The sequence below is a fragment of the Lytechinus variegatus genome, chromosome 1 (genome assembly GCF_018143015.1).
Source record: "Lytechinus variegatus isolate NC3 chromosome 1, Lvar_3.0, whole genome shotgun sequence".
NCBI lineage: Eukaryota > Metazoa > Echinodermata > Echinoidea > Temnopleuroida > Toxopneustidae > Lytechinus > Lytechinus variegatus.
The window spans coordinates 66,508,722-66,536,719 of NC_054740.1; the positions used below are offsets into that span (position 1 = coordinate 66,508,722).

Sequence of the window (27,998 nt, forward strand, 5' to 3'; positions counted from 1 at the left end):
CTGGGAGTTTACCAAGGTACACCAGAGAGATCCCTAGGTACAGCAAACTCCAGTTGAAGATCTGCTGGGGTTTCCCCGATCAATGCTCACATCAATTGCTACATCACTTTGGAAGTTCACTGAAGTATGTATACCCACTGCTACTGATCATCTCCTGGGGTTTCTTTGCTGGAACAGGAAGGTTGTAGTAATTCTTTGTGGGTCTCTGCTTTTGGTCTGGTGAGTAATTCATGTAAACTGCATCTTCTTCTGCCTCTTCCCCCTGTTCACTGATCCCAGATACAGGAGGAAGAGTGGCAGACGACCGTGCTTCCATCGGTGATATCAGCTGCTTGGGATTAACCGGAAGTGTCGCACTGCCACTACTGGGTTTGATGGCTACTTTGGGTTTTAACACTGGCGGCTTTTTCTTAATAGTTGGTTTCAATTCAACATCGTCATACTGTCCCCCATAATCAAATTGGTGAGATGGTGAAGAGGGCTGCTGAACAAGTTCAGGAGGGGGAGGTGGCAGCTCTTCTTGTGGTAGCGATAAGGGACTTTTCGGGAAATTTGAAGAGGGAAGAGATGGTGGGCGTCGTTCCATTGCGGTATTAGAAGAGATGGCACCAGGGCCTGTGTTACTGTAGTCCTGTCCAAAATCCTCTACCACCGGAAGCTTCAAAGGTTTCTTTTGAGTTTTAGGTTTGGCCTTTGCAGGTTTCTTCTTCGGCAAGACAAAGGGCTTGTCGACATCCTCATAATCCCCACCAAAATCATCATCCCCCTTGTGAGAAGGGATTGGTATCTGTGGACGATGTTCAATATTTCCACCTGGTATTGGATGCCTTGGTCTTTCGCTTGGGGACATTTCTTCATAATCATCACCATAATCTTCTGATGGCACAGGGGGTGAAATTATTGGAGGCCGATTAGCACCAGGTCCGCTGCGTTTCCCCATAAAATGAGAAGGCGTATGAATATTGTGCTTTTGAGGGAGTGCATTTGGATCCATTACTTCATATTCGTCATCAGAGCCACCACCATCACCGCCAACAGCTTCGTAGTCTTCACCAAACTCCACATCTGTTGGCTGCCTGGGGGACATTCGTCTGACAGGGCTACTGGGTACGGGCGACATCTCTTCATAATTCTCTCCAAAATCACCCCCATTATTCTGCGCTGGAAGATGTGGATTGAAATCGAATTTAGGTGGACTAGTGGGCCCTCGATGGGAGTGGTCAAACTTGGAAGTGGTCGGCAGAGGAACATCCTCCCTTATCTGTTCGTTTGGATCGATAAAACGCTCTGTAAAGATTAACAAAAGACATGATATATTTGAAATGCTTAGATATCAAACTGACTAAAGATCATATAGATAAGGATTGATAATTGTATGAAAATTTTGCTAGTTTCTACAACACACACTTCTGAAGGATCCTTGATATGTTGACAAAAATAATTATTTTTTAAAGGCATTTATCCAAATTGCTGAATTTTACACTGTAAGAAGACAGATTTAACTTTAATTGCATCAATTTTGTCTGGTTTGCAAATTTTTAATATTGCCTGGCATAATTTTGCATTGCAACAACCTATCCCCACCCAAAGAAGGTTAGTTAGTTGAGACTGTAGTTCAGATCTGCTAACTTGCAAGATCAGTAAACAACAATATACCATTGTGATCATTGTCTTGCTGGAATAATTCTTCAATTTATCATGGGATTAATATTTCACAAACTCATAGAGACATTCTTAGTAAGTGAGAACTGAAGAAAGGTATCATTTTTAAAATCAAATAATGAATAAATGAAATTGTGATGTCCAGTATCCGAGAATTGAAATGTAACATCTTAAAACACTGCCACCTGGAATCAGATTGTACCTGTACAAAGTCTATGGGAAATTCAGTATTAAACAGGTTTCAAACAATGGCTACTTGCCTGGTGCTTTGGGCTTGCTTTCCTCTTTCCTCTTCTTCTTTTTATCCTTCTTTTTCGGTTTATCATCAGGAAGAGGAAGGCCCTTTAACTTATCATTAAGTTCTGCCTTGATGTTTGTTGATCCTTGGTTAGGTATTGCTGGAGGAGATCTATCAGGGAATTCATCTACAAGGGAGGTTGGCAAGGCTATGAAAGGAGATGGGATGCCTCTGGTTGGATGATGGGTGTCCATGGGGAAGCTCGCTGCTCCTCGAGGTGGAGATGGCGGAGGAAGATTGGGCATATCATTAAGGGGTGACTCCGGTGGTGAGTGGGAGTAACCAGGACTCCCTTGGGCCTCGGATGCCTGGATTGTGGTGTTTACATATATAGGGTCATCTATGCCAGTCTGTTGAGGTTCCATTTCAATTTGCGTGTCACCCTGTCATAAGAGAAGGAAAAAGAACTGTAAGATGGGTGATCTTGACAGGACTGGCATAACAGTGGGTATTTTGGAGGTTGGTGGAGGGGTGCACCCACAATGTTTTACTAAAGTGGCATTTTATGGATTGTAAACAATTTTCAGGTCTTAGTTGGCAGCATGCTGACTTGAGATTTACATGCCAAATCTATCACAAAATCACTATTTTTTTATAGAAATCATTAATTTATGACTTGCACTTTTTGCTTCTTCTCTCACAGGTTGCACACCATGCTACAAGTTTCGTACTTCAGTTTGTGTTTGTGTCTCAGAGATCCAAACACAGATTCTGACAGCAAAGTGAGGATCATCAGTGATATACAGTTATGACACCTCACCTGAAAATCATTGGGGTTTCCTCCATCGAATCCTTGATTCACATGTTGACCATTCTATAAGATAGAAAGAAATATTCATGAAAATGATTTGAAAACACGGAATAAAAGCAAGGGATAGGAATAGGGAGGGATATATATATATAGAGAGAGAAATATATATATGTAATATATATACAGAGAGAGAGAGGGGGAAGCAGAGAGACAATATTCTGTTTACAAAATAATAAGCATTTACAAACTGCCAGTTAAAGCACATTAGATCTCCATATATTGATTGTAAAATAAAATAACTCTGATTTGATTGAACTCTGTTTCACATTATGGAGTTTGTAGTCTACATCATTTTAAAAATCACTCTATTATTCTCCTTTTTTTCTTAACTCTTTTTTTTTTACCTTTATGTTGAAACATATTCATATCAATTTATTCATTTATGCATTAATTTATTCATTCCTTCATTCATCAAAGCAGCAATTTAGTAATTATGCATGGCTATTACATGTATATGTTGTATGTTGTTTACGAAACTGAATCTTAGTTTAAAATTAACAAAATTAAAGAGTGAAGATTTAACTCACATTATCTGGTTTGGTGAAATCCTTATCCTGAAAATCACAAAGAGAGAAATTAAAACATAAATGTTTCTTTTGATATTATTTTCCTGCATTTTGGTAGATTTGTGGATATATCATTATTGACTTTTAAACATTAAGATATATAAGATGTGCAAGGATAATTACATCATCTATTCTAGAAAGGAGTTATAGCTACATTGTGTCTTGGCCAAGCAACTTCGAAAATAGACACCAAGAGACCTTTTTCTAGTCAGCTACATTCAAGTTTGCTTCCAATGGGGTTACTGGGTCAGAGATCATATGACCTTAAGATGACCTTTGACCTCACCATGTGAACTCCAATGGCACTCTAACATAAGACCTGAACATGTGACCTCTTAACGAAAAGCACCAAAATAAAAATCTATCCAAAGTACATCCATTATTCAAGTTTGGCTGTGACCACAGCACTATGTACCAAGTGATGTATGGTCGGTGTATTGCAGGTCAAATTTAATGTTGACCTCAAATGACTTTTGACCTTACATGAATTTCTGAGCATATCAAAATCACATTTGATTCGAGAACTTACGACTGGTGATGGTGGGGAAGCTCTGCAGCAGTAGCAACATTTCTTTCTGCAGCTACATTTCTTCCTGATGCATATTATGATGATAATTATGATTGCTATTAGGAGCACTATACCAGCTGCTATTACAACATAGACCCAAAGATCGTCACTTTGACTCTCCTCTGTGGTCAGTGTGGTTATTAGGTCGGTTGTGACTTCAGACAATTCGGTAGTCACGATGGTGGTGGTCAGTTCTATTGTTGTCATGTTTGTGTCATTCTGGGCTGCACCCTGGATAGAAAAAATGAAGAAATATTCATTAAAAATATTGTGTCTACAAATGTGGATAGTATGGCAAAAAAACCCAGGAATGTTAAAACAGACACCAGTTGTTGGATCTCCAGGACCAGACCCTGATCAGCTCAGTTTTTAACATACACCCTAGATTCAAACACAACTCCAAAGAGTGTAAAAGAAACAAATAACACTTATTAGTCCGGGTGTTTCATAAAGGTGTTCGTAAGTTAAGAGCGACTTTAAGAACGACTGGTGATCCTTACTTACGCGCGTAACCATCGCTAATGAATATGCCATTTACTACAATAAAGGATCACCAGTCGTTGTTAAAGTCGCTCTTAACTTACGAACAGCTTTATGAAACGGCCCCAGGATTCTATCATTGTGTATGGTCAATCGTACTTTCAGCTCCTGGACCAATCCCTTAACTTTACGGTATGGAGCACAGGGCATGTCTTACAAATCAATGTGATTTATCTGATCAACCACAAGTATGAATGCAAGCAAGGTGAACATCTAAAATACATTTTTGTTCTAAATGTTTTCTAGACATGGTGTATACTCATACATTCATCGTTGACTTGACAAATTGGTGTGCTTCCTCTTTATGCAAGGAACATTGCCCAAATTTAAAAAAAAATGGTGACAATAATCAATGGGATTTCCATATTGATGAGGTCGATTGGATCAAACACAGCTCTTTGCAGGATGGGGACCTGGGTCCCTATCATAAAGGCTTCTTATAACAACAATTGTACCATTTCTATAACAAATTATCTATCAGCCAATCAGATCGAAGAATTTCAGTAGCTTTTAACTTTCATTGCAAATTTGTTTTAAGTCTTTATGAAACGGAATCTGGATCTCAACTATTTGACTCTGGGTTTTTTTTCAAAAGAGGGTGAACCATATGTGTTTTGTATTTCTGTAGCCAGGCGATAGGCACAATCAGTTCATTTTATAGAGCTAATTCCATTCTAAAAATATCATCTCTGGGCTATGTTCCACGCCTGAAATGAACACAAAAGTTGACTTTTGAAAAAACAGCATGTCCTGGTTGTGCAAAGAGCGATAGAGCATTCAGTCAAGTGCTGATTGGGCATTGTGAAAAGCATATAATTGTTCAAAGGAATGAAAAGATAAGGTAAATTGCTTGCTTGCATCGAATCATAACAAAGACGTAAACTGTCACTTGTTCCATTTCTTATATGCTTAAATACATGTAATAATAAACTTTATGAGCTTGAATTTAAACAGGAACTGTAAAATATGTAATTGATTATCAAAACCTAATCCTAAATTACTACCACTATTACTCCTACTACTACTACTACTGCTACTGCTGCTACTACTACTACTGCTACTACTACAACGGCTACTACTTCTACTACTACTACTACTACTACTACTACTACTACTACTACTACTACTACTACTATGGTACTACTACTACTAGTAGTGATACTACTACTAGTAGTAGTGATACTACTACAACTAATACTACTACCACCACCACCCCCACCACCACCATCACCACCAATGCTATACTTCTACTATTGCTTCTACTATACACTACTACTTCTTCCATTTCTATACTACTACTACTACTACTACTACTACTACTACTACTACTACTACTACTACTACTACTACTACTACTACTACTACTACTACTACTACTACTACTATTAAATACTTTTTAAATGCTTCAAGTGATTCAATAGTAGTTTTTCTAGTTTTCTTCTTACTAAAATTGTTGAATATGTTAAATGTAATTTGATCTAACCATACACCCACACGAGCAAACATTTAATTTCTGTAATCACTCCATCCCTCTGCGCCTCAGAATAGTTTGCTAGATAGATGACACATAATAAATGCTGTGTTTATTATCATTATTATTACCACTATTACAGCTACTACTACTATACAGCTACTACTACTACCACCACCACCACCACTACTACTACTACTACCACTACTACTACTAGTACTACTACTACTATATGTACTACTACTACTAGTACTACTACTGCTGCTGCTACTACTACTGCTACTACTATTATTACTATTACTACTACTACTACTACTACTACCACAACTACTACAACCACAACTACTACGTACAGCCTCTCCTCCTCCTATTATGTAGTACTACATTCAATAAAAATAACAATCATGATAATATTAATAATAACAACAGCAATAATAATATCAATAGAAAAAGAAAGGGACAATGAGAAAACGAAAAAATGCTGTTTTTGTTGTCAATAACAGTAAAAATACTAAATTAATGTAAAGGAATTATGCTTTATAATGTTTTACGCAGACATTTTTATTCATTTATGGTGTCAATGCTTAAAGACTTTTACTCTTAAAACAAGAATGAAAAGGTATTATATATTTATTCCTGTTATGATCTATCCAACAACTATGCATTGAATTTCCATGCATGATATAAATTATCCCTGGAGATACTTAATTCAAAGTACATGATATTTAATAAAGTTACATCATGTTTCAATAAAATCTTTTGATAGCATACAAAATGGACAATTAATGCGAAACGTAATAAGGAATTCCCTTTCAAGACAGATACAAGTAAAGACAGATAAAAGTTATTTTTTTATCTGACAATGCCATTAAGGCCTAGGCTCTTAGAATCAAACACTTCATTGCATTATTTTGTGGTGAAGATATAATACGTCCCTTAATAATTCTTTCATCAAACTATGATAGCAACAATACGATGAGAGTTTAGAAAGGGTGGATACTTCACAGAAAGTTGATCACAGACAGAAAGTGAAAATTGACCAATCCAGGGTCCCGAAAATTGCGATAGCCAAATACAGGTCATTGCACTTAATCATTAGAAAACACGATATTAAGTATGAAAATACATTCAATTCTTTTCAATCCAATTCATTTATTTCATTTCCATTCAAAACATATTTCAAAGTAATATAAAGCAATACAAATCAACTACAATTTTATAGAAGGGCATTCTTACTTCGTAAAACAGAAGAAAAACAACAGTATAATATAGAGCATGAATGGAAATTGTAAGGATCATGTGTTTCTTTCCCTCCTCACCCCCCCCCCCCCCTCCACCCCTTCCACTCTACACCTGCACTCTTATACAGATCGTATTGTCAAATATAATTTGTGATTGTTTTACGGGGGTTGCCACAACGTCGAGCTAAGCTTGTAGTGGAAACCCTTGCAGACTTTTAAATTCTTTGTTTTAGACTTTGTTCACATTTTTATTCTTGTTCAATATTTTGTTTATGTGTGGGGTGATTCCATACGTGTCGTACGGGACATTTAGAGAACATTTGACAGTTTTTTACAAGAAAAAACAAAAAATATTCCAGTAACTATAGGTGGTCATCAACTACTACCAGAGTGTAAGAAAAACCAAGACTTAACATGACTTGAATTCACATCCTGTATAATACAGATCAAAAATAGTAATGTGTCGTACGGACGCAGAAAAAGTGGCTTTTTTAGAAACCTCAAGTTTGTACTCAAAAGTCTGTGAGTTGGGCAGATAAATTTCATAGAAACTGAACTCAAATTGACACTCAATTACCCAAGAACAAACACATTTACAAAAGAAAGCAAAATAAACATTCATGAATAAATAAATCAAATTATAATTTTCGAGAACATTGTGGCGTACGGGACATTCAAAATGTGTCGTACGGGACATCTCTAAATTGAAGCCAAACTTTCTTACTTTATGTCACTTTGACTTCTTCAATCACATTATTTGGCTGATGATAATGATAATCCCATCAAACTAAGACATTCATTAGGTTAGAAACCGCTATTAGGTGAATATTTCTGTCAATATACCATAAACAAAATAATGTGTCGTACGGGACAATTGTGTGTCGTACAGGACACTTGTGTGTCGTACGGGACACTTGTGTGTCGTACGGGACACTTGTGTGTTGTACAGGCACTGCGTGTTGTACTGGGCAGCCTGAATACATAAACATGAACTTTTTATCAATCAGAAGGAGCATTGCCCCTAAATTCTTGCTTATTTATGAATAATCTTTTAATAAGCAGTCATTCAGGACAATACAATTAAGTAACCTCAATATATACAATTGGGAGCAATATGTTATAATTTTTTTCATGATGGGAAATGTACAAGTGTTCACAGCATTTTTACGAGCTGAAAAACTTCAGGTTTTGTGTGAAGTTATATTTTAGGGAACTAATTGATGATTTCCAAACACTATTTAAACAATAAATGAATGAAACTTTGTGTAAATTATGGGGCTAAAATGATCATGATGTTATGATTTTTTTATATAAAATGTATATCTACATGATATATGTCACAACTGTCACTTTTTTCCATTTTTTGGTCACAATTTTTTTGTCTAAAGAAATGCGGTTCTACTTTTTCAAACCCATCTGCATTTCATGAAACCATATGGTTTGTCTTATTTTCAAGATTTTTTTTACAACTTGAAAAACGTAAGGAGTTTCAATATTGTATATAAAAAATAGTGATCATCAAGGGAAGTCCAAATAGATGATCATGATGATTGATATGATTTTTTTTTACATCTTATAATAATTCCACATTAGCATGCAAGAGGAAGTCATCTTCCAGGCTAGGCTGAAATATAAAAGTTTTCTTTTCATGCTCAATGAAAAGAAATTAACCTGCTCTGATCAGTGAAAATCACCAGTTTAGCTGAAGGGATTCACAAAAGAATAAGCCTACATGAAATCAATTAAAATGTTTAGAATCACCTATTTCATGTTCTATGGAGATAAACAAAGTACTTTTTCAGTTCACTTTATGTTAAATCAATTAAATGAATTTAAATATGCCTACTATTTATGGTTTCTGAATCCAAATCCTGCAATTAGATGCATTATTATATTGTGTGTCGTACGGGACATGTCCCGTACGACACACGCTGTGTCGTACGGGACATTTTTTAATAGGACATTAATTGAAAAATGAAGGGCAGTAATTAGATCCTTATGGGATAAATCGATCACCTATGGGTCAAACAAAGAGAAACTCATTTTATGAAATTGCATCATCAAAAATAAAATTGTAGGAAAAACTTTTGCATTGTCATGTGTCGTACGGGACATTGCCAAAAATAGGTTCGGAAAAATCAGGGCTGCCCCTATTATGGATCATGAAAATGTTGTAGATATTATTTGGAACCATCAATGATATATTATTCTATTGACCTGCAATATTTTCAATCTCCTCTTGCTTTGCAAATAATTGTTTCAGGTGGAATTTGTACTTGACTATTCAATGAGCAAAATTATTGAAAATTTAAAATTCCATTGTTCTCCCCCCAAAAAACTATATCTGTCTTCACTTTTGGTTAAAACTCATAATTTTCATAAAATTTAGGTATCATAGTAAAATATTACACTACTTATGACTTATTGAAAGCATGTTGAAATTTATGATATTTTTGAAGTTCTAGTGTGGAATCGCCCTGTTTTTCTTTGTTACTTTGTATAATTATGAAAGGGTTGCAGAAACAATAAATGAAATGAAATTAATGAAAAATTAACCGATCAGATGCGTTTCACATTAATTAATCACTCACTCAAACCATATTCTGTTAGGGGGGCCCATATTTCATAATTAAAAAGCCATTATAAGTCAGTTGGAAATCGATTCCTGTCAACATGCTGCACGGTAAACAACCTTTGAATTTGTATAAGTTGGTATATTTCCATACTCTCATTTTCACTTTATAAATAGAATATTGAAATTGTTTTCCTCAAATCGGTGTCTCAGTCTTACATATACAATACATGTGATTCCCCACCATTTGAATATGCAAGAAGCTCAAGGTAGGATTTACTGCTTTGGTAAATACACTTTACCGTTACGCTATCTGATGAAAATTGTTTCTTCATTAAGTTTATCGACCAAATTTGTGCGGCACTCTTCCCAGGTGAGGTGAATCTGTACCCGGTCAGCATAAATTCCTTGAATGCACCGAGCGCTGGAAGGCAGCTCGGGCTCAAGCCGGGGTAATAAAAGTGTGCCCACGAATAGATTATTTTTAGAAAGATATATACTAATCCCTATTATTATTATTTTCAATATTATTATTATTTTCAGCATAATTACTATTATTATTATTATTATTATTAATATCATTATTATTGTTATTATCATTATTATTGTTATTATTATTATTATTATGTTTAGTAATAGTAGTAGCAGCAGCAGCAACAGATCTAGAGGCAGCAGTAGTAGTAGTAGTAGCAACAGCAGCAGCAGTAGAAGCAGTAATAGCATTGGAATGATTTTTTTTTAATGTCGAACAAAAGTAGAATTATAAACCAGGATTCTCCCTCAAAAGGGGCATTTTGTATAGAAAAAAATGCCAAGCCCGCCTCCCCCCAAAAAAAAAAAGAAGAAGAAGATATCTTCACTCCCAATTAATGGTGATTTATATAAAGAAAAATTTGCAAAGCAAAAAAACGGTCCTCGCTTGCGTATACAGGACATATTCCCCCAACAAATATTTGTATGGCTCTCAAAGGAGGACGGGGGGGGGGGGTGTATGGGCAGGATGTGCCCCAAAGTGGATCGGGCACTAATCACAAACAAATTATGAAATGTAAGAGGGGTATTACATGACCTAGCGTAAATATATTCGTCTAAAGCAAGGCTGATGTCAAAAAACATGAATATATGATCAAGAAAAAAAATATTCTTTGAAATGATGACTAGTACTTGTTTTCTGCTTTGGAGCAGCTGAGAGATTGACAAACCCATAATTCGATCCATAATCGCCCTTACACCTGAACTTCATTCCTACGCCCATTCCAACTTGCTTTGGCGGGAATATAATGTGGTGAATTATATACACTGAAAAGTAAAAGTATGCATGGCATAAAACACATATAAGATGGACATTTCATGATTGTTGAGAAAGTGTAAAAAAAAAACAAAGTTTTCTGTAAATTTCAACTTGGTCTGTAGCGATGGTGATTTATTTTAATAATTTGTGAATTCAACGCAATAGTTGCAAAAGACTACATGGGTAATTCCCTTTCAGTTCCCAACTCAACCCTTTTAAACAAATACTGCTTAAGAAGATTCCAAAGTTCTCTCACAAAACAAATCCTAAACGCAGAAATTCTTTATCAAGATTTGTTTCTACACATAATTTAACAATAGTCTCTTAATATTTGAACTAACAAAATATTGTCAATTCTAATGAAAAAACACATATCTTATCTTGTTAAGTTAATCAAAAATTGATTTTTTTTTCAAATCGTAGGATCGTAGCCATTAATACATCGTAGAGGCGTCGCACAATCAGAGCAGGTACATCGTACAACATACGGACACCATACGTTTACATGCGGCATGGCATATAATGGACACCCTATACCATGAGCACAGGAACATCGTACTATACTTGTAGTGTCTCCGGATGACCATTACAACGCACATGTATCATGTTGTTTCGGCTTAAATAATATGAATCAGTTTGATTTAACATCTGTAACAATATCTTTAAAAACCTGGATTTATATTCGGACCTGTGAGATAATGGTCACTGAAAATGGATGCAGAGTGGGTTATTTTTCATTTGTGTTCACTTTCATGATGCTACGAGGGAGTCGATCGAAAGGTGCATGACCGAGCCGTAATTTTCTTGAGAACGGCCAAAAGTTGGTCAGATCGCTTCGCTCCCCCTTTAAGTTCTATGCGATCAGCAAACTTTGAGCGGGGTTTCCCAACAGCGCAACGCATACCAACCCAAGACGATACATAATCTATTTTTCTTGGCCTTCCTGTATTTATTTTGGCAGGTTATTGGAACATATACATCCTCTCACTCTTAGCAAAATAAAGTACAAGGGAAATAGCCATCTTCCCCTTTGATGCCCACATTAGGACATTCAAATGTTTTACCCTAAAAATAATCATGCTGGTCCTCTCATCGTTAAAAGGTATTCTTGACTACACTTACACTATAGGCCTATTATGCTCTTTATTCTGAAGAATGAACAATGGAAATAATAATGCACTAGTTATAAACCTCTTCACATTTGGTCTACGAGAATTGTTAGGGCGATCGCAAGGCGATCGTTTTCGTATTTCGTAGGGTAAACATCACAATCACATTAGGGTGGCGTGCGACGGTCGTATGATTTCCGTACGCATTTACAAGTTTTTACAGGACACGAGCATTATATCTATTATTTTCTAGTTTAAACCGAATATGAGACTGTTTGGTCATATGTTCATTCATGTCAAACTGCGCTATAATTTTGAAATGGTACACGAGCCAAGGAACGGTTTTGAAGTGGGGGAGAGGGGGGGGGGGGGGCTGAGCCAATATGGGGAGCCGACCATGCAAAAAACAAAATACAATCAGACGGTCATTTTATGTTTTTGTACACCGTTTTGGAAACTGAAGCTTACCAAGCCCCCCCCCCCCTTCCGAGGCCCCTGTAAATAAGTACAGTACATCCACAGCGGCATTAAAGGCCACTTTACTCTGAAAAACCTTTTGTAAGACTGGGATAACGTTTCTGATCAACGTACTTGCATAGTTACCATGCCACCACTGCCACCACACTGCAAAAACTCTGGACTTGATTTAACACCAGCCCGGAATCTAAAAAAAAAATTTGTCCACACCAGAGAAGTATCGAAACAACACCAGTTTGGAATCAAACCTTTGCTGTTTTAATACTAATTGGTGTTGTATAAACACCTGGACCTATCTGTTGGTATATAGACCAAAACCAAACTTGTGTTGTTTAACACTTCTCTGGTGTGGACATACATAGATTCCGGGCTGGTGTTAAATCAACACCAGAGTTTTTGCAGTGCACGATTACCACCCCGACCATTACCGCCATTACCATTATCATCACCACCACCACCACTACCATCTCCATCACAGCCATCATCATAAGAATAACCACCTTTCCCATCACCACCACCACAACCACCACCAATTACCACCAATATCATCCCCATCGTCACCGGCATCTTGATGATTTATCTACTTTCATTATTAATTTAATTACGACTTTCTGCTTAATTAACACACTTCGTTATTCCCATGTGTTTTGTTCTGGACTGCATGTCGAGCATAATGACAGAAGTTCTTTGGTGGTTTTGTTAGATGAATCAGAATCGATTTATTGTATTTTGAAGTTACTGTTTGGTTGTATACTAAAAATAAATGCTTTGTAATTTATCTTCAGTCGAAACAAATGTGTAGCCTGCTTTTGTCATGTTATATATCAAACTTTTTTTCATTCATTTCGAATGTAGAATAAAAATAAAACAAATAAACAAGCCATCACCACCATCAGTGAGATAAACTGGTTTATTGCGACCCTATTTCCTCTTTGGTTATTTGTGAAATTTCCAAATATATTCACTAGTAGGCAGACCGTAAAAATCACATCAACAGAACTACAAAAATATAGTAGACTTCGGACTGTCATTGAAATATTCCTTTTTCATCGCTTCGGTGAATTGAGTCACCATTGTTTACCGAGCATAAATATGATGAAGGGGAAATATGAAACTGCGGTATGCACTCACGCACAGTGACACATGTCTAACAATGTTGTATATAGGCTAGTATGCAGAAACGTCGGAACGTGCAAAATACATAATGCATAGTCTGAAGTATTGAGACTAGTTTCACTCGTGTAGTTTGTCTGTTCTCATTTAACAAAGAGGGGGGGGGTCTTCTTTTTATTTGGCAACCAGTCAATTTGACTATTTTCGCCATCACAATTTTTTTTCTATGAAAAAAAATAATATGTATAGTATTATATAAATAAAAAATCCAATATTGATTTCTTTTATCTATTTCTTCTTTTTTAATATTCTTGTCTCTTTTCTTTCGTTTTCTCTTTTTTTTATCAAGGTACTTGGATTTAAAGTCGAGTGGGTCTGAACAACAACGTCAGTGAAGTGTCGATCTTTCCCGGGACAAGACGCCTTTAAATCCCACCTACCTACTTTGGGAGACAAGCCCTTGTAGGATGGAAAGTGGAAAGTGATTTTGGGTGAGTTGGGGGAAAGATAAAGAAAAAAATATACATATATATATATATATATATATATATATATATATGTATAAATACATAGAGAGGGTTTGGAGTCTATAGTCTCCATCCTAGACATGGTATTGTAGTTTTGTGTATTCAATTGTCAAATTTGAGTCTGTGTTTGTAGACTATAAACAGGCCTACACAAGAACTCCCCTCCTCTAATGTCCTATTGTTTAAAAAGATGAATAAAAAGTTGTTTAAAAAATGAGACCTCGATTTGGTTATTATTTGGTTATTGTTCATGAACAGGATATAGCCCTGGTATTTACAATGACCTTGCCGTTCTAAATAACAAGTTCCTTTATAATGATCCATGGGGGAACTGATTTACATGGAGCACTATGGGTTGAGGAATACATTTCATTTCAAATTCGTTATCGTGATCAGCCGCTGATGGTTGATTCCGTTGTGGGATAACACCAAGGAGATATCGACTTGATCACTCCAATCTATAGAAACGGAATGAAACTGAAAGTTAGATCTTGTCATTTGAAAGTTTTTTTTTCAAACAAAGGAGAAAGAAAACATTCCTCTGTAAACATGGCAAACTAATGTGAAATAGTATATTCACGCTTTTGTTTCTTCCAGAATTGACTTTTGCAATTCACTTTTATATGGCCTGCCTGAAAACAATAAATATAAAAAAATACAAGTACATGTACCGCAAAACAGCGCAGCCAGACTTATCTATCATGCGTGCTAAAGGTAAAGATCCCATAAAGCCCTTGTTGTCGCACTTGCAATGGTTGCCTATATACAGGAGAGAATTGTTTGGGTGCGTTACCATGGTAGCTATGATGGTTATTAATATGATAGATTTGTTCTATAACCTTAATTTTCTTCGGAAGTCATGCTATCATGCGTGTGCATTGTACTTTATCAGGAAATAAAAATGTGCTGAAAAGTAAAATGTTTTGAAACTATGAAAAATTTGAGTCCTTGGCATTTTTTTTCAGTTATTCCACCAGGAAATATTTCATAGCAACATATTTTACACTTAGTAGCAGGCTATAAACCATTGGTTTGTGAACGAAATAGAATATGCCTAAAGAGCAGACATTAACTTAAAAAAACCTTTAGGGCTCACAGTGCGAAAGCCTATACAATATAATTAGTTAATAAAGTTAACAAATAAATATATCATCTTATATATCTTGAATCTTGTTTCAGACACATCAATGGTAAAAATGAATTCAAAAATGAAACTATATCAGATTAACAATTCTCGACAAACAAATTTTGGGGCACGAACGGGTAATTATCATAAAAATAATAATTTGTCTTTATACATCCTCACAAAAAAAATCATCCTACCACCTGGGGATCCACATGATGAAGTGATAGCTATTTGAGATGGAATATTGTAGAAAAATGTATAAATAATAATGATAATAATAAGGATGATAATAATAATCATATTCTAATGCGCACAAAATAACCCAAAGAATGCTATAGGCGCCATAAAGTTCAATATAAATTCAACATAATAAACAGTAAATTAGAAAAATATTGAATCATACCATGGATTCATGGGGGTATTATAAAGAAAGAAAGTAAAGAAGGGGCGCCAATCTACTGCATATTCCCAAACGTTTGTTCGGCGAACATTTGATATGTCAAGCAAAATTGTCCCGTCTTAAAAGTAATAATAATCAGGTAACATTAATCATAAAGAGGGTAGTTTTAACAAATATATTTGGAAGGCAATAATTTTGTTTATACTTTGTCCAATTATTTATTTATAATATTTATAGTGATCATACCTGCTAAAATTTGGAAAAGCGTTTTATTCCAGAACAAGTGGAACGCCCTATAGCAGTCTTGCCTGCATTACGCGATTTAATATAGCAGCAGTGTTGACTTCGAAAACGACTATAGAATAATTAATCACAAAACACACCATTCTATATGATAATAAAATACTACGTTAATTGACCCTAAATTACATTCGACCTTGATTATATAAGACTTGTGCAAGATGATCAGCGATTACTGATTACACTTATGTCCACATTTCATGAACTAGATCCATGAAGTTCATTAACCTTAGATGACCTTGGTCATGTGACCTAAAACTCATGCAGGATCTTCACTGATACTACATAACTCTTGTGTCCAAGTTTCATGAACTACATGTAGATCGCTATACCTTTAAAGTTATGGTATTTCAAAAACTTAACCTTGTTTATTTGAGTCCCCTAACATAATCGAAGTTCATTGACCCTTTAATGACCTTTGACCTTAGTTATGTGACCAGAAATGCGTGATACTTGATTATTCTCATGTCTGTGTTTCGTGAACTAAATCTATAACATTTCAAAAACATAACCTTAGCCTTAGGTTAAGATTTCAATGTTGATGACGACGACGACACCGCCGACGTCGAAAAATTTGCGCCTATTTGAGAAAATTCCCCTTTTTTCAAGAAAGCAAACAAACATATGGTGGATATTGATAGCCTATAAATGTATTATGTATGAATCAGTAGAAATCGTTCATGCTTTAGCAAATTTACATTCTCTTGAGACTCATAATTTCCTTTTATTTACTTTTTCGTATTGAACGAATATGATGGAAGGATAAAATAATTGTAACTCCGTGCAATATTGTATATATAAGTAAATATTTAAAGATAACTCACAAATATTTCGTACATGACATGTGACTGGTTAAACTAGTTCCAAAAACATCGCCATGAGAACTAATTAGACCAAAGTCTAGAATGTTTGAATATTAAGTTGTTTTATTTAATTGATTTGTGGTATAAACCATGGAACCTTGTAATATCGTGCTTCATGACAATATGTGAACTAAGATGCCTTGACGTTAATGAAATGGGCGTTTTCGGAAACCACGTCAAAAAAATGGGGGCGTTTGGTAAACGAAATATAGGGATGAAACCACCATCATTTTCGATTAATAACAGTTTTAATGTTTATCTTTATTTTTTTTCTTGTTTCCTTCATTTTGTACTCTTATCGTGCAATAATTATTGTAAATATTGTAATTTTTTCAATAAAAACAGAATTATATATTTTTAAAATCGTTTAAAGCGATATTTGGAGGGACAGAGAACAGGAGAGGGGGAGAGAGGAAGAACGAGAAAGAGATAGTGGTGTAATGAGCCAACAATTTTGAGGAAGCCAGATATGGCGTATCGGGCAATTTTTTTTTTTTTTAGTACAAAAATCCGATTTTATGATAAATATGACATAATTTTCATAGAATATAATCATAAATCACCCTTCTCTCTTGTTTTCCTTTTTTTCTCTCTATTTTTTCTCTTGGTAGTGAACATTGTTTTTTTTTTTTGGGGGGGGGGGTCCATGCCCCCCCATAATGTACGCCAGAGAGAGAGAGGGGGGAAAGCGGTGAGCAAAGGAGTGAGATACATAAGTGATTTTAATGTAGAGAGAGACAAGATAGAGATGGAGAGAGTGGACGAGAGAGAAGGAATGAGAAAATGCTAAATGTTCGTGGGAACAGACACTGGAAAAGAAAAGAGATGTCGAGTTAAGGTGGATAATTGATTCTAATTTATAATACTTTCCACATGGTAAAAGTTTTAATAGGCAATCATGCACATAAACAAAAATACTGATAATTGTACACTGATGATCCATTCTAAACCACTGTGAGGCCACATAATAATTCATCCTCATGTGAAAAAGTATACATAACTTATTTAATACAAAAAAAATCAAACACTCATCAACTAATTAATAAACAAAAGTGTACTTCTATATACAGTTAATTTTCCTGGTTATATGTTAAAATGCTTTAAAAAAACGAATTAAGAGAAGAGAGGTTTGTGGTATATTAAGTGTTTTTAAAACTCTATAAAATTTTAGTACGACTAGAATGTCCCACTCATCAGTTCTTAAAGATTACAAATTACTGGTTGGGAACAAGTATTTCCTTAAATTATTTTATTGGTTACGTTAAATATCAGTATTTATTAATGAAAGCTAAAATCAGTTTAATATCAATTGGATTAATAGTGCTTAAATTGTTTTATTGGTTACGTTTCACATTAATAGATATTAATGAAAGTTAATTAATTAATAACATAAATCATTTAATTCATTTAATCTTGTACAAGTTACCATGCACCCCGAACAGAAGTATACAGCATGTACGAGCAAGTGGTCTCTTAAAGGACAAGTCCACCCCAACAAAAACTTGATTTGAATAAAAAGAGAAAAATTCAACAAGCACAACACTGAAAATTTCATCAAAATCGGATGTAAAATAAGAAAGTTATGACATTTCAAAGTTTCGCTTATTTTTAACAAAATAGTTATATGAACGAGCCAGTTACATCCAAATGAAAGAGTTGATGATGTCACTCACTCACTATTTCTTTTGTTTTTTATTGTTTGAAATATGAAATATTTGGATTTTCTTGCCATTGTCATGTGAAATGAAGTTTCATTCCTCCCTGAACACGTGGAATTCCATTATTTTAACATTTTGTGCTTCAGGCAAGGAGGTCCTTATCATCAAATTCGTAAAAATTGAAAAATTGTATAATTCAAACAATAAAAAACAAAAGAAATAGTGAGTGAGTGACATCATCGACTCTGTCATTTGGATGTAACTGGCTCGTTCATATAACTATTTCGTTAAAAATAAGCGAAACTTTGAAATGTCATAACTTTCTTATTTTACATCCGATTTTGATGAAATCTTCAGCATTGTGCTTGTCTGATTTTTCTCTATTGATTCAAATCAACATTTTTCTGAGGTGGACTTGACCTTTAAATTTTCGTCAAAATGTGATGTGAAAGAATATACGTTCGCCAATCTGTAGGTTTTCCTTTACATCTCGTGCCTGTAAAGGCAGTCGGCAAGAGCTCACATTCTCTCATGTAATTCATTACACAAAATAAATGAAATCACAAATATTCTTAATGTTCTGCTCAAATAATTTTTTTTAATCGCATGCTGCACCCTTCATGTATCGTGTCATATTATGTTATAAAAGAATAGATCCTTTCAAGCATGCATATAAGGGAAAATACTGACTTGGTTTACATACATGTATAGCGGCATAAAATTGTGATCCCAGATTTTAAACAATGATGATGTCATGAAACTACATTGTATTGTTCTCTGGATATTGAAAATACTTCCTAAATATTCAGGAAGGCAACTGGTACGGGAACTTTGGATCCATTTACGCGGGCATTCCATTTGTCACGTAATCATGTGTAAAGAAAAAAATAAAATCGCAAGGGAATTTCCTCTCTCTTTTAAATTCCACATAAGAGATTAAACCTCCACTGCTTTACTTCTAAAATACCAGTGCTGCGGATCAAGCAATTAGACATGAATGGATAAGTTAATGGCAAATTTGAGACTATTTTACCCATCGATCTGAATATTCGATAATATTCATATCAGTGACTATACCAAGCAATGTCATCTTTATAAAGTATCTTTAAAGAGACAAAACCTGAAACGAAATGGAAGCAGAATGAATATTAGATTACTCACTTTCAACAATCGGTTAATATGTAAATATATATTTGCTTACACTGCAAATACACCAAATATACAACAATATTTTTTTCGAGGTTAATAGGAAATGAACTTTCAGTATGATGACCACACAAGACAAGCTATGCACTCTCATCTATAACATGAAACAAAACTTGACATTCTCGCGACACAATGTTGAGCGTTTCATTAACTTTTCTCATTCGACAAGAAAGTTGTCAGATATGACAACTTTCATTGGTTATGATTGGCACACATGACCGACTGTTACTGTGGTAACTGGTAAACATCCAACAAGTCCTTCCATGAAAAGTTCTCCAGAAGTTCAGATTTTGAGATTCCTTTATAAACACTATCATTAACCATTGTCAGATTTATTTTGAAGAATACCAATTAATACTCAATTGATGACTAAATTTGGGAAGAAAACATCAATTTATATATATAAAAAAAAAACTAAGAATTGAGAAATACACATCTACTCACATATTCAGGGAAATAAATTTTTGAAATGTAAAAAGAAATTTCTTGCATGCTTTTTAACCATAATTCATAGTCTGTCCTATCCGGTGCGTTTCCAGTACAAATGGGTTAAGATCCGTCTCTAAAATATTAGTCATCATTGTATATAAAAAAAAACCTTAACCCATTTAAATAGACTTTAATTGGTTTTCTGTCTCTCTTTCACGAACAATAGGTAGTTTTCGCATTTACTATGGGGAAATTCTTTACAACGCATCTATTCCTTTAAAAATGCAATTAAAATCACAATGGAGAGATGAGAGGCTTTTGTCGAAAGTTGGTTGCACCTGACGAACAATCGCAAATATGTCGTTGTCTAGAGGACAAGATATTTTGATGCTGTCCCGGTCCACCAACTTTAATGCGAAAAGTCCGACTATGTCTTTTCATTCAAGTTAATCATGAAACAAATATGATCCTTTTTAAAGGACAAGTCCACCCCAACAAAAACTTGATTTGAATAAAAAGAGAAAAATTCAACAAGCATAACACTGAAAATTTCATCAAAATCGGATGTAAAATAAGGTTTTGGCATTTTAAATTTTCGCTTATTTTCAACAAAATAGTTATATGAACGAGCCAGTTACATCCAAATGAGAGAGTCGATGATGTCACTCACTATTTCTTTTGTTTTTTATTGTTTGAATTATACAATATTTCAATTTTTACGAATTTGACGATTAGGACCTCCTTGCCTGAAGCACAAAATGTTAAAATAATGGAATTCCACGTGTTCAGGGAGGAGTGAAACTTCATTTCACATGACAATGACGAGAAAACAAAAATATTTCATATTTCATATAATAAAATACAAAAGAAATAGTGAGTGAGTGATGTCATCAACTCTCTCATTAAAATGTAACTGGCTCGTTCATATAACTATTTTGTTGAAAATAAGCGAAACTTTGAAATGTCATAACTTTCTTATTTTACATCCGATTTTGATGAAATTTTCAGCATTGTGCTTGTTTGATTTTTCTTTATTGATTCAAATCAACATTTTTTTAAAGGTGGACTTGACCTTTAATCGAATACAGGGCTATTCGGTATTGCTCATATACTGTTATTCTAAAAGAAATTTCCCATTATTGCTGGGTTGCTGTGTTCTTTTATTTTTTTGTTTTTTGAGAAGCCAGAAATCTCCTTCCCAATTACCAAAGTCCACTTTGTAGGAAACACAACGGCCGCAAATTACATGCGTCATAATTGTGGCCTAATACGTCACATTATTTCTTACTGCCTCTATAATTTGGCCGGGGATTTTGGACGGAAATTTGTAATGGCTCAAATTTGCACAAAATTTTATGTGAATATTATGCTTTTTTTTCATACCAAAGAGCAGATAAATAATTTGGACATCAGTTGTCTAATGAGCAATTTTTTTAAGGGGTCAGATATATCTAAAGTGATACGAGCTAGCGAATTAAGCGAGTAAAAATTTTGACCTCTTTTTTTTATCCCTTTCCCATTCTGTTTCTCTTTTTTTTATCTTGAAACTCCCCCCATTATGTACGCCAGCGTTTAACATTATAATTACCTATCAATCTCATTTTGCCCCTTCTTTTCACTCCTCTTTCTATATCTATATCTCTCTGCTATCCCATCTCTTTCAAGCTTTCTCGATCGCTCTTTGCAACATTTCTCTTACATCCCCTTCTTCTCCACTTCCCCTCTATATATATCTTTACGAAATCTCTTTCTTTTTCATTTTTCTTTCCTTCTTTCTTTTTCTTTCCTTCTTTCTTTCTTTCCTTCTTTCTTTCTTTCTTTCTTTCTTTATTTCTCTCTTTGCTGCTTTATTGTTTGTTTCAATAGACCAGTTCGCAATTGCATTCTGTTCATGAGCAGTATATAAAATGTAATTCGAGATAAACCATCAGGGGCCCGTTGCAGAAAGAGTTGCAATCGCAACTCTACAAATTTAGGCGCAACTTAATTTTCAACCAATCAACAGCTCGCATTTTGGACTTGCAAATGATTTGTTGGCTTGCGTTTAAACGCAACTCTTTCTGCAACGGGCTCCAGATGGATCTCAAAGTCACTGATTTGATGATTATTCACACGTTCCTCTTCTCTTTGATCACAGCCACTGAGAGTAACAACAAATCATTATCATCGGTATTCGACAGTATAGCTTATATAATAGTTAATGTGCCAAAAGTGGACAATACAAAAATGCGATTTCCAAATTTGATCAATGACGTACCGTTCTAATCACATGGTCTATGCCATGTTTTTTTTCTTAGCATTTGAGTACAACAGGATACTATGCAAGGAAAGTATAATTATGCAGTATCTCCATTTGAATGTGTTAATGCTCATCCTTATGAAAAAAAAATGGGAAAGGCCATTCGGAAAAAAGTTGATCATTCACTAACTGCGAACTGGATTATTGTATAACTTGCTTGTTCCCAGTTTTGCTGATTTTCTCTCCATTTTTTCTCACTTATTCAAACCGTATGGACTTCCTCATATTGTTTTCCTAACACTTTCCACATCCATAAGTGTATTTCCTATCTAGACTTAGAACAAAATGACAGAGGCGTATGCAGTTAAGAGCACCAATAGTTTCGATACCTATTTCCTTTAGAAAACCCAATACAATTGTACAGGATTTCCCGAAGCACCTAAAACCATTGTGCAGTACAGTGATGGCTGCATAGTTATTAAAAATGGTATCTAAGTATTTACTGAGGACACGCACACAGAAATTACATATTTTTTCGTTGTCATCATAGTTTTATTAGTTTTCATTTTATTTATTATTTGTCTACTTTTTGATTGATTGATTTATTAATTTATTCTACTATATTGCGTTTCTTGTTGGTTATTTATTCATGTATTCATTCATTTATTCACATATTTATCCATTTATTCATTATTTTTGTTGGGATGATCAATTATTCTTACCATTTTTTCTCAATCATAGTTGCCATGCTATTGATTTAATACTTGAATTTGTGAGATATCTCGGTGTGCTGCTGGCGGTCTCAGTGATTGGCATGGGGGGCACTTAATAAAACTTTCTATAATAACAATTTTGTATTAACAATCAAAAGCTACTAAAATTCTTTGATCTGATTGGCTGATAGTAAAACTGTTATAGAAACTTTGCATTTGTTAAAAAAAGTCTTCTTTGTCCGTTTGTACGTCGTCTAATTCATTTTGGCCATCGGGGCACCAAATTTAAAATTATTGGTACCTTGCGTGTAGGGCCATATTCAAAAGCGTTGCTTTTTAAGACACCTTAGGCCATTATGTCCAAAATATAGAAGAAAAAATAAATCAAATCAAATCAATTGTGCAAGTTGTATGTGTAGTAGGTTTTCACGATACACCATGTATCATTCTTGGGCAAATGCTGATCCTGAGAAGTACCACCCAAACTCGACGTTTCGACACGTGTGTTCTTGTCGTCTTCAGGCATGTCAGGAGAATGTGGTTTTTGGTACAGTACGTGCTTTCTAGTTCTCGATATTCCCTTATGAATGTATGTATGTATGTATGAAAGGGTATATGTATGTATGTATGTATGTATGTATGTATGTATGTATGTATGTATGTATGTATGTATGTATGTATGTATGTATGTATGTATGTATGTATGGGTTTTGATGATTTCAATGTATCATCCATCCATTCACTCATTCATTCATTCACTCACTACCCCCACTCACTCATTCATTTATTAATTAATTCATTCATTTATCCATTCAAACATTAACTGTTTATTCATTTATTCAGACATTTATGTATTCATTCATTCATTCAGACATTTGTGTATTCATTTATTCAGACATTTATGTATTCATTCATTCATTCAGAATTTTATCTCATTATTCATTCATTCAATTAGTAGGTCATTCATTCTATCAATTATTCATTCATTTAAATTCATTGATCACCTCCTCAATTCATTCTAATCAAAATACCTATCTATCTTCTTTCACGATCTTCTTTCTCTTCTACTTACACGCTCCCACTTACGATTTATTACGGTTTTAATCAAACTTTAATCACGCTGAAGATTTCCAGCGATATGCTTTCACATAAAACTTGACAGGCCCTTTACAGTTCTCGAAAAGCATGAAAAGAGGGCAATAATGCCATTAGGTCAGCTACAATAAAAGAAAGGAAAATTAAATGCAGGGAACCAAAGTCCAAAATGAATCTAAAAGTGAAACTAACGGTTTATTCAGCAACGATTATCGCTCTCTATCCATACTATATTTATGCGTCCAGTTTGAAAGAATAAGTATTCTCGACAGAAGAGCTGTCATTATTCTAAGTCATGTATTGAAGTCTCTTTTCACATTAAAAGAAAATATTATATACTTGATTTCAAGTATCTTCATCATGTCTGTAAATCCAATCTCTGTTATTTTTTTCCTGGCTGTACCTCAAACTCTTAGAATAATTCAATTAGGACCATCTTGTTCGTAAGGACAGAAAAGATAAAAGGGGAATGAAAATGGTGATTAATACATTTTTAGAAATGCTATTTATTTTTTCCGATACTGGACAGTATATAATATCACAATTCAATTGCATTGAATTTGTCAGGAGATACAATGCCCCCTTCAATCAAGTCATTTCTTTTGCTATCATAATATAGTCACGAGATCGGACACTCTTTGCTGATTCGCTGATTTGATTGGTTGTTGGTTTTTTGTTTAGCATATTGATTTATTTTATTCTATTTGTTTGATTTTATTGTTCCAGAATTATCCAGCTATTTATTTTTACCATCAAACAATAATGAAACAAATTTACCATTTATAAACCTTTCATTATTTCAAAATCATAGAAATCACTCATGTTCGCCAAAACTGAGAACACGAGTGTTAGCAATAGCAAATACTAATGGTTCATTTCCGATTCGTCTAATGCCAATTCGTCCAATTGCCAACTCGTCTACTATCATTTGGTCTACCATCAGTTCGTCCACTCACCACAGGGTCTACTTTCATTTAATCTAATGCCATTCCATCTAATAACCAGTTGGTCCAATAGCCATTTAGTCCATATACCATGTGGTCCAATTACTAAAGTGTTAATTGTACAAAATAAATGAAAAGAAAATGGGTATTAGACCAACTGGTTAATAAACGAAATGGTAATAGACGAACTGGCGATTAGACAAAGTGATGTTTGGACCAAAAGGTTTTCACACGAAATGTTGATGGACGGAATGGCATTAGACTAAATGAAGTTAGACCATGTGGTGAGTGGATGAATTGGAATTTACCATACCAATTCCCTATGGTTCCTAATTTAGATCTTTGAACTTATTCATTTCTACTTATTGCTATCTATTTCATCAATTGGTAAAAAACATTGATTGCAATCCAAACTCTCTGAAGAATAACTACATTGGACGTTTAACAAAATGATCTAGAAGTTTGGTTATAGCTATACTGAATTTTCTGAAGCTCAATGTAGACTCATAAAGAAGGAGATTAATGAAAAAAATAATAGAAAAGTCATCACCTAACCAATTAATGCCCTATTTTTACTATTTTTTTAAAATCAATTCAAATGTTGTTCGAGTTATTGTAAAAAATATATCTTTACAGGTTCCATTTCAAATCTTATAAATTATTTTGTGTGATGTACATTTCATTGTTCTCATGATCAATATTCATAATAACACCATGTAATAGAAATAGTAATAGTAATTTATTTCTAAATCAATTCGCAGCATGAGCTGAATATCAAAAATCTTGCCCCCTCCACAGCCCCCCCCCCCACCTGTATGTCTTTGGTGCATGCTCATGCATGCTTTTTTTCGCTGAAAATGTATCATTGAGTGGAAGAACACCATTACTTTTATTACAATTTATTTTTACTCAACACTGTTAAATGGATGTTCTGTAGGTCTATTATGAAAAATGAGGGTCATTTTTGCTGTAGGCCATATGTCATGAAACTTTCAAGAGGCCTGCAGAAAAGAGAACGGCCACAATAGTCCCTAAATGACAAGCAGGTTATTGTATATATACCCAAGTATTTAGGGCATATTTAGACCTAGTCTATATCTGCATGGTGTTTGGAACAGTTTTGAAGGGGGGCTGACAAATGGCCCTGGGAAGCGGAGTTGCTGAAACACCCCCATTTTTTAAAGGAAAGATTTTCCAGTGGTGCTGCATGACTTATACACAATAGGCAGTGCCCCCTGGAAATCAGCTTAGTAGGCTAAAACGTAGAAATTTTTACAAATTCACCTTCCTTTTGCTTGTCAAATTTTCTTACCAAAATAGCCTTCAATTCGGACGAATTGTTGATTTTTTTTTCAAACCAATAACGGCCCCCTCTTCAAAAATCGTTTCCAGACCACTGAGCAGCTGGGGATGACCATGCAAAATTCACTAGCAGATGGTGATTTTTATTTTTCTTGTTGTTGTTGTTTGTTGAAATTAATGGCGACCAGTCATATTTGACTATTACTGCCAACTCGTTAGGCCAACTATTATTTTCTTTTTTTTCTTCGACGTGTCTTTAAAAATCGTTCCTCTCCTTCTTACTTTCTGTACACGGCTATATACACGGTTCTGTGGCCCCCGAGTGGCCCAATACCAGGGGGGCCACTTACATTGACGAGTGGATACCACGCGCGATCCCCCAAAACATAAAAAGGATGTCTTTTTCACGATAGGGCACGTTACGTACGAAACGTGATAAGGGTATCAAATACACCAAAATAATGAAAAAAGGGTATCTATTTTGCTAGGAAAGCTATGTATTTAGGGTCAAATTTTCGGGGATGATATTCAAAATTAAAATGTTTGATAAAGGATGTCTTATTTGCCCCAACACTACGTGTTTAGAGTCCGATTTGCGCGAGTTGTGGAAGGGGAGGCCGTACAAATGGTGTGTAAAGGTAAAACCGACCACCGACGGAGCCGTACGTGACAATATATCGCTGTACTTGTTTAGGGGTTCATTTCAGGGAATACTTGCCAAGAGTATTGTTTTGTTTTCAATACTTGTTAAGGGTAGGGTTTCACACGCCAATACTTGTTAAGGGGTGCATTTTCAGAATATGGAAAATATGTGTTTAGGGTGCTTTTCGAGACCCAATGGTCGCGCATGGTATCCACTCGTCAATGGAATTCCCCCCGGGCCCGATACATGGTCTTGACAAACATTGTGATGGCAAATACAAATTTATTGGGAATGTGCAATAGTTAGTTTACTCACCAATTGAACACAGCAAAGAAGACTGAAAATACCTATCCATAGGCATATGTACATGTGTTGGAGCTTTGAAATTCTATTTACTCGCCTGGGTAAACAACTACAATAAACGCCGTGTTTTTGTGTCCTTAAATGCGAATCCTGAGTTTGAGTTGTGGAATCGGCATTGCACTTATTAGTACACCGAGCTTTGCAAACTTCCGAGCTATGTCCACCGGTTAATGCAGGGGCTGGGCCCCGCAGCCAAGCTCCCTCCATGCCGTCCGTCTCCCGAAGAATTGGAGAACTTTTCGATTACTCCTCAATGAGATTTCAGTCTAATATGTCCATTCTTATACATGAAAACTACTTTGAAAGTGCCTCACGAACAGTTCTCTGGTTTGAAATTATATCCAGGTATATTAGTGGTCGAAACAACTTAAAATTAATCTGTAACGTTAGTCTGCCCACTTCCATGTCGCTATTACAACTATACCACTGCAGCGCGAAGAACGGAACTTCAAAAGTTTGAGGAAGTAGATC

At 34.9% G+C, this 27,998-nt stretch overlaps 1 protein-coding gene across 1 annotated transcript; it reads right to left on the reverse strand.

Annotated features, from left to right (window-relative positions):
* Positions 1 to 28: 28 nt before the first annotated feature.
* LOC121420256 (bromodomain-containing protein 4-like) lies at positions 29 to 27,991 on the reverse strand. Its single transcript, XM_041614833.1, has 6 exons — positions 27,480 to 27,991; positions 3,867 to 4,136; positions 3,299 to 3,325; positions 2,721 to 2,774; positions 1,923 to 2,343; positions 29 to 1,287 (listed from the first exon to the last, which is right to left on the reverse strand). The coding sequence occupies exons 1-6, from the start codon at positions 27,732 to 27,734 to the stop codon at positions 104 to 106; spliced, it is 2,211 nt and encodes a 736-aa protein (XP_041470767.1). The 5' UTR covers positions 27,735 to 27,991; the 3' UTR covers positions 29 to 103.
* Positions 27,992 to 27,998: the final 7 nt, after the last annotated feature.

Bases quoted from the DNA above. Each gene is read 5' to 3' on its own strand.
- LOC121420256 (XM_041614833.1), bottom strand. From the start codon at position 27,734: ATGGAGGGAGCTTGGCTGCGGGGCCCAGCCCCTGCATTAACCGGTGGA. The intron at 4,137-27,479 runs GTGAGTAAACTA...TTTTCTATCCAG, and splicing joins TTCTTTGCTGTGTTCAATTG to GGTGCAGCCCAGAATGACAC. The intron at 3,326-3,866 runs GTAAGTTCTCGA...TGTGATTTTCAG, and splicing joins CTTCCCCACCATCACCAGTC to GATAAGGATTTCACCAAACC.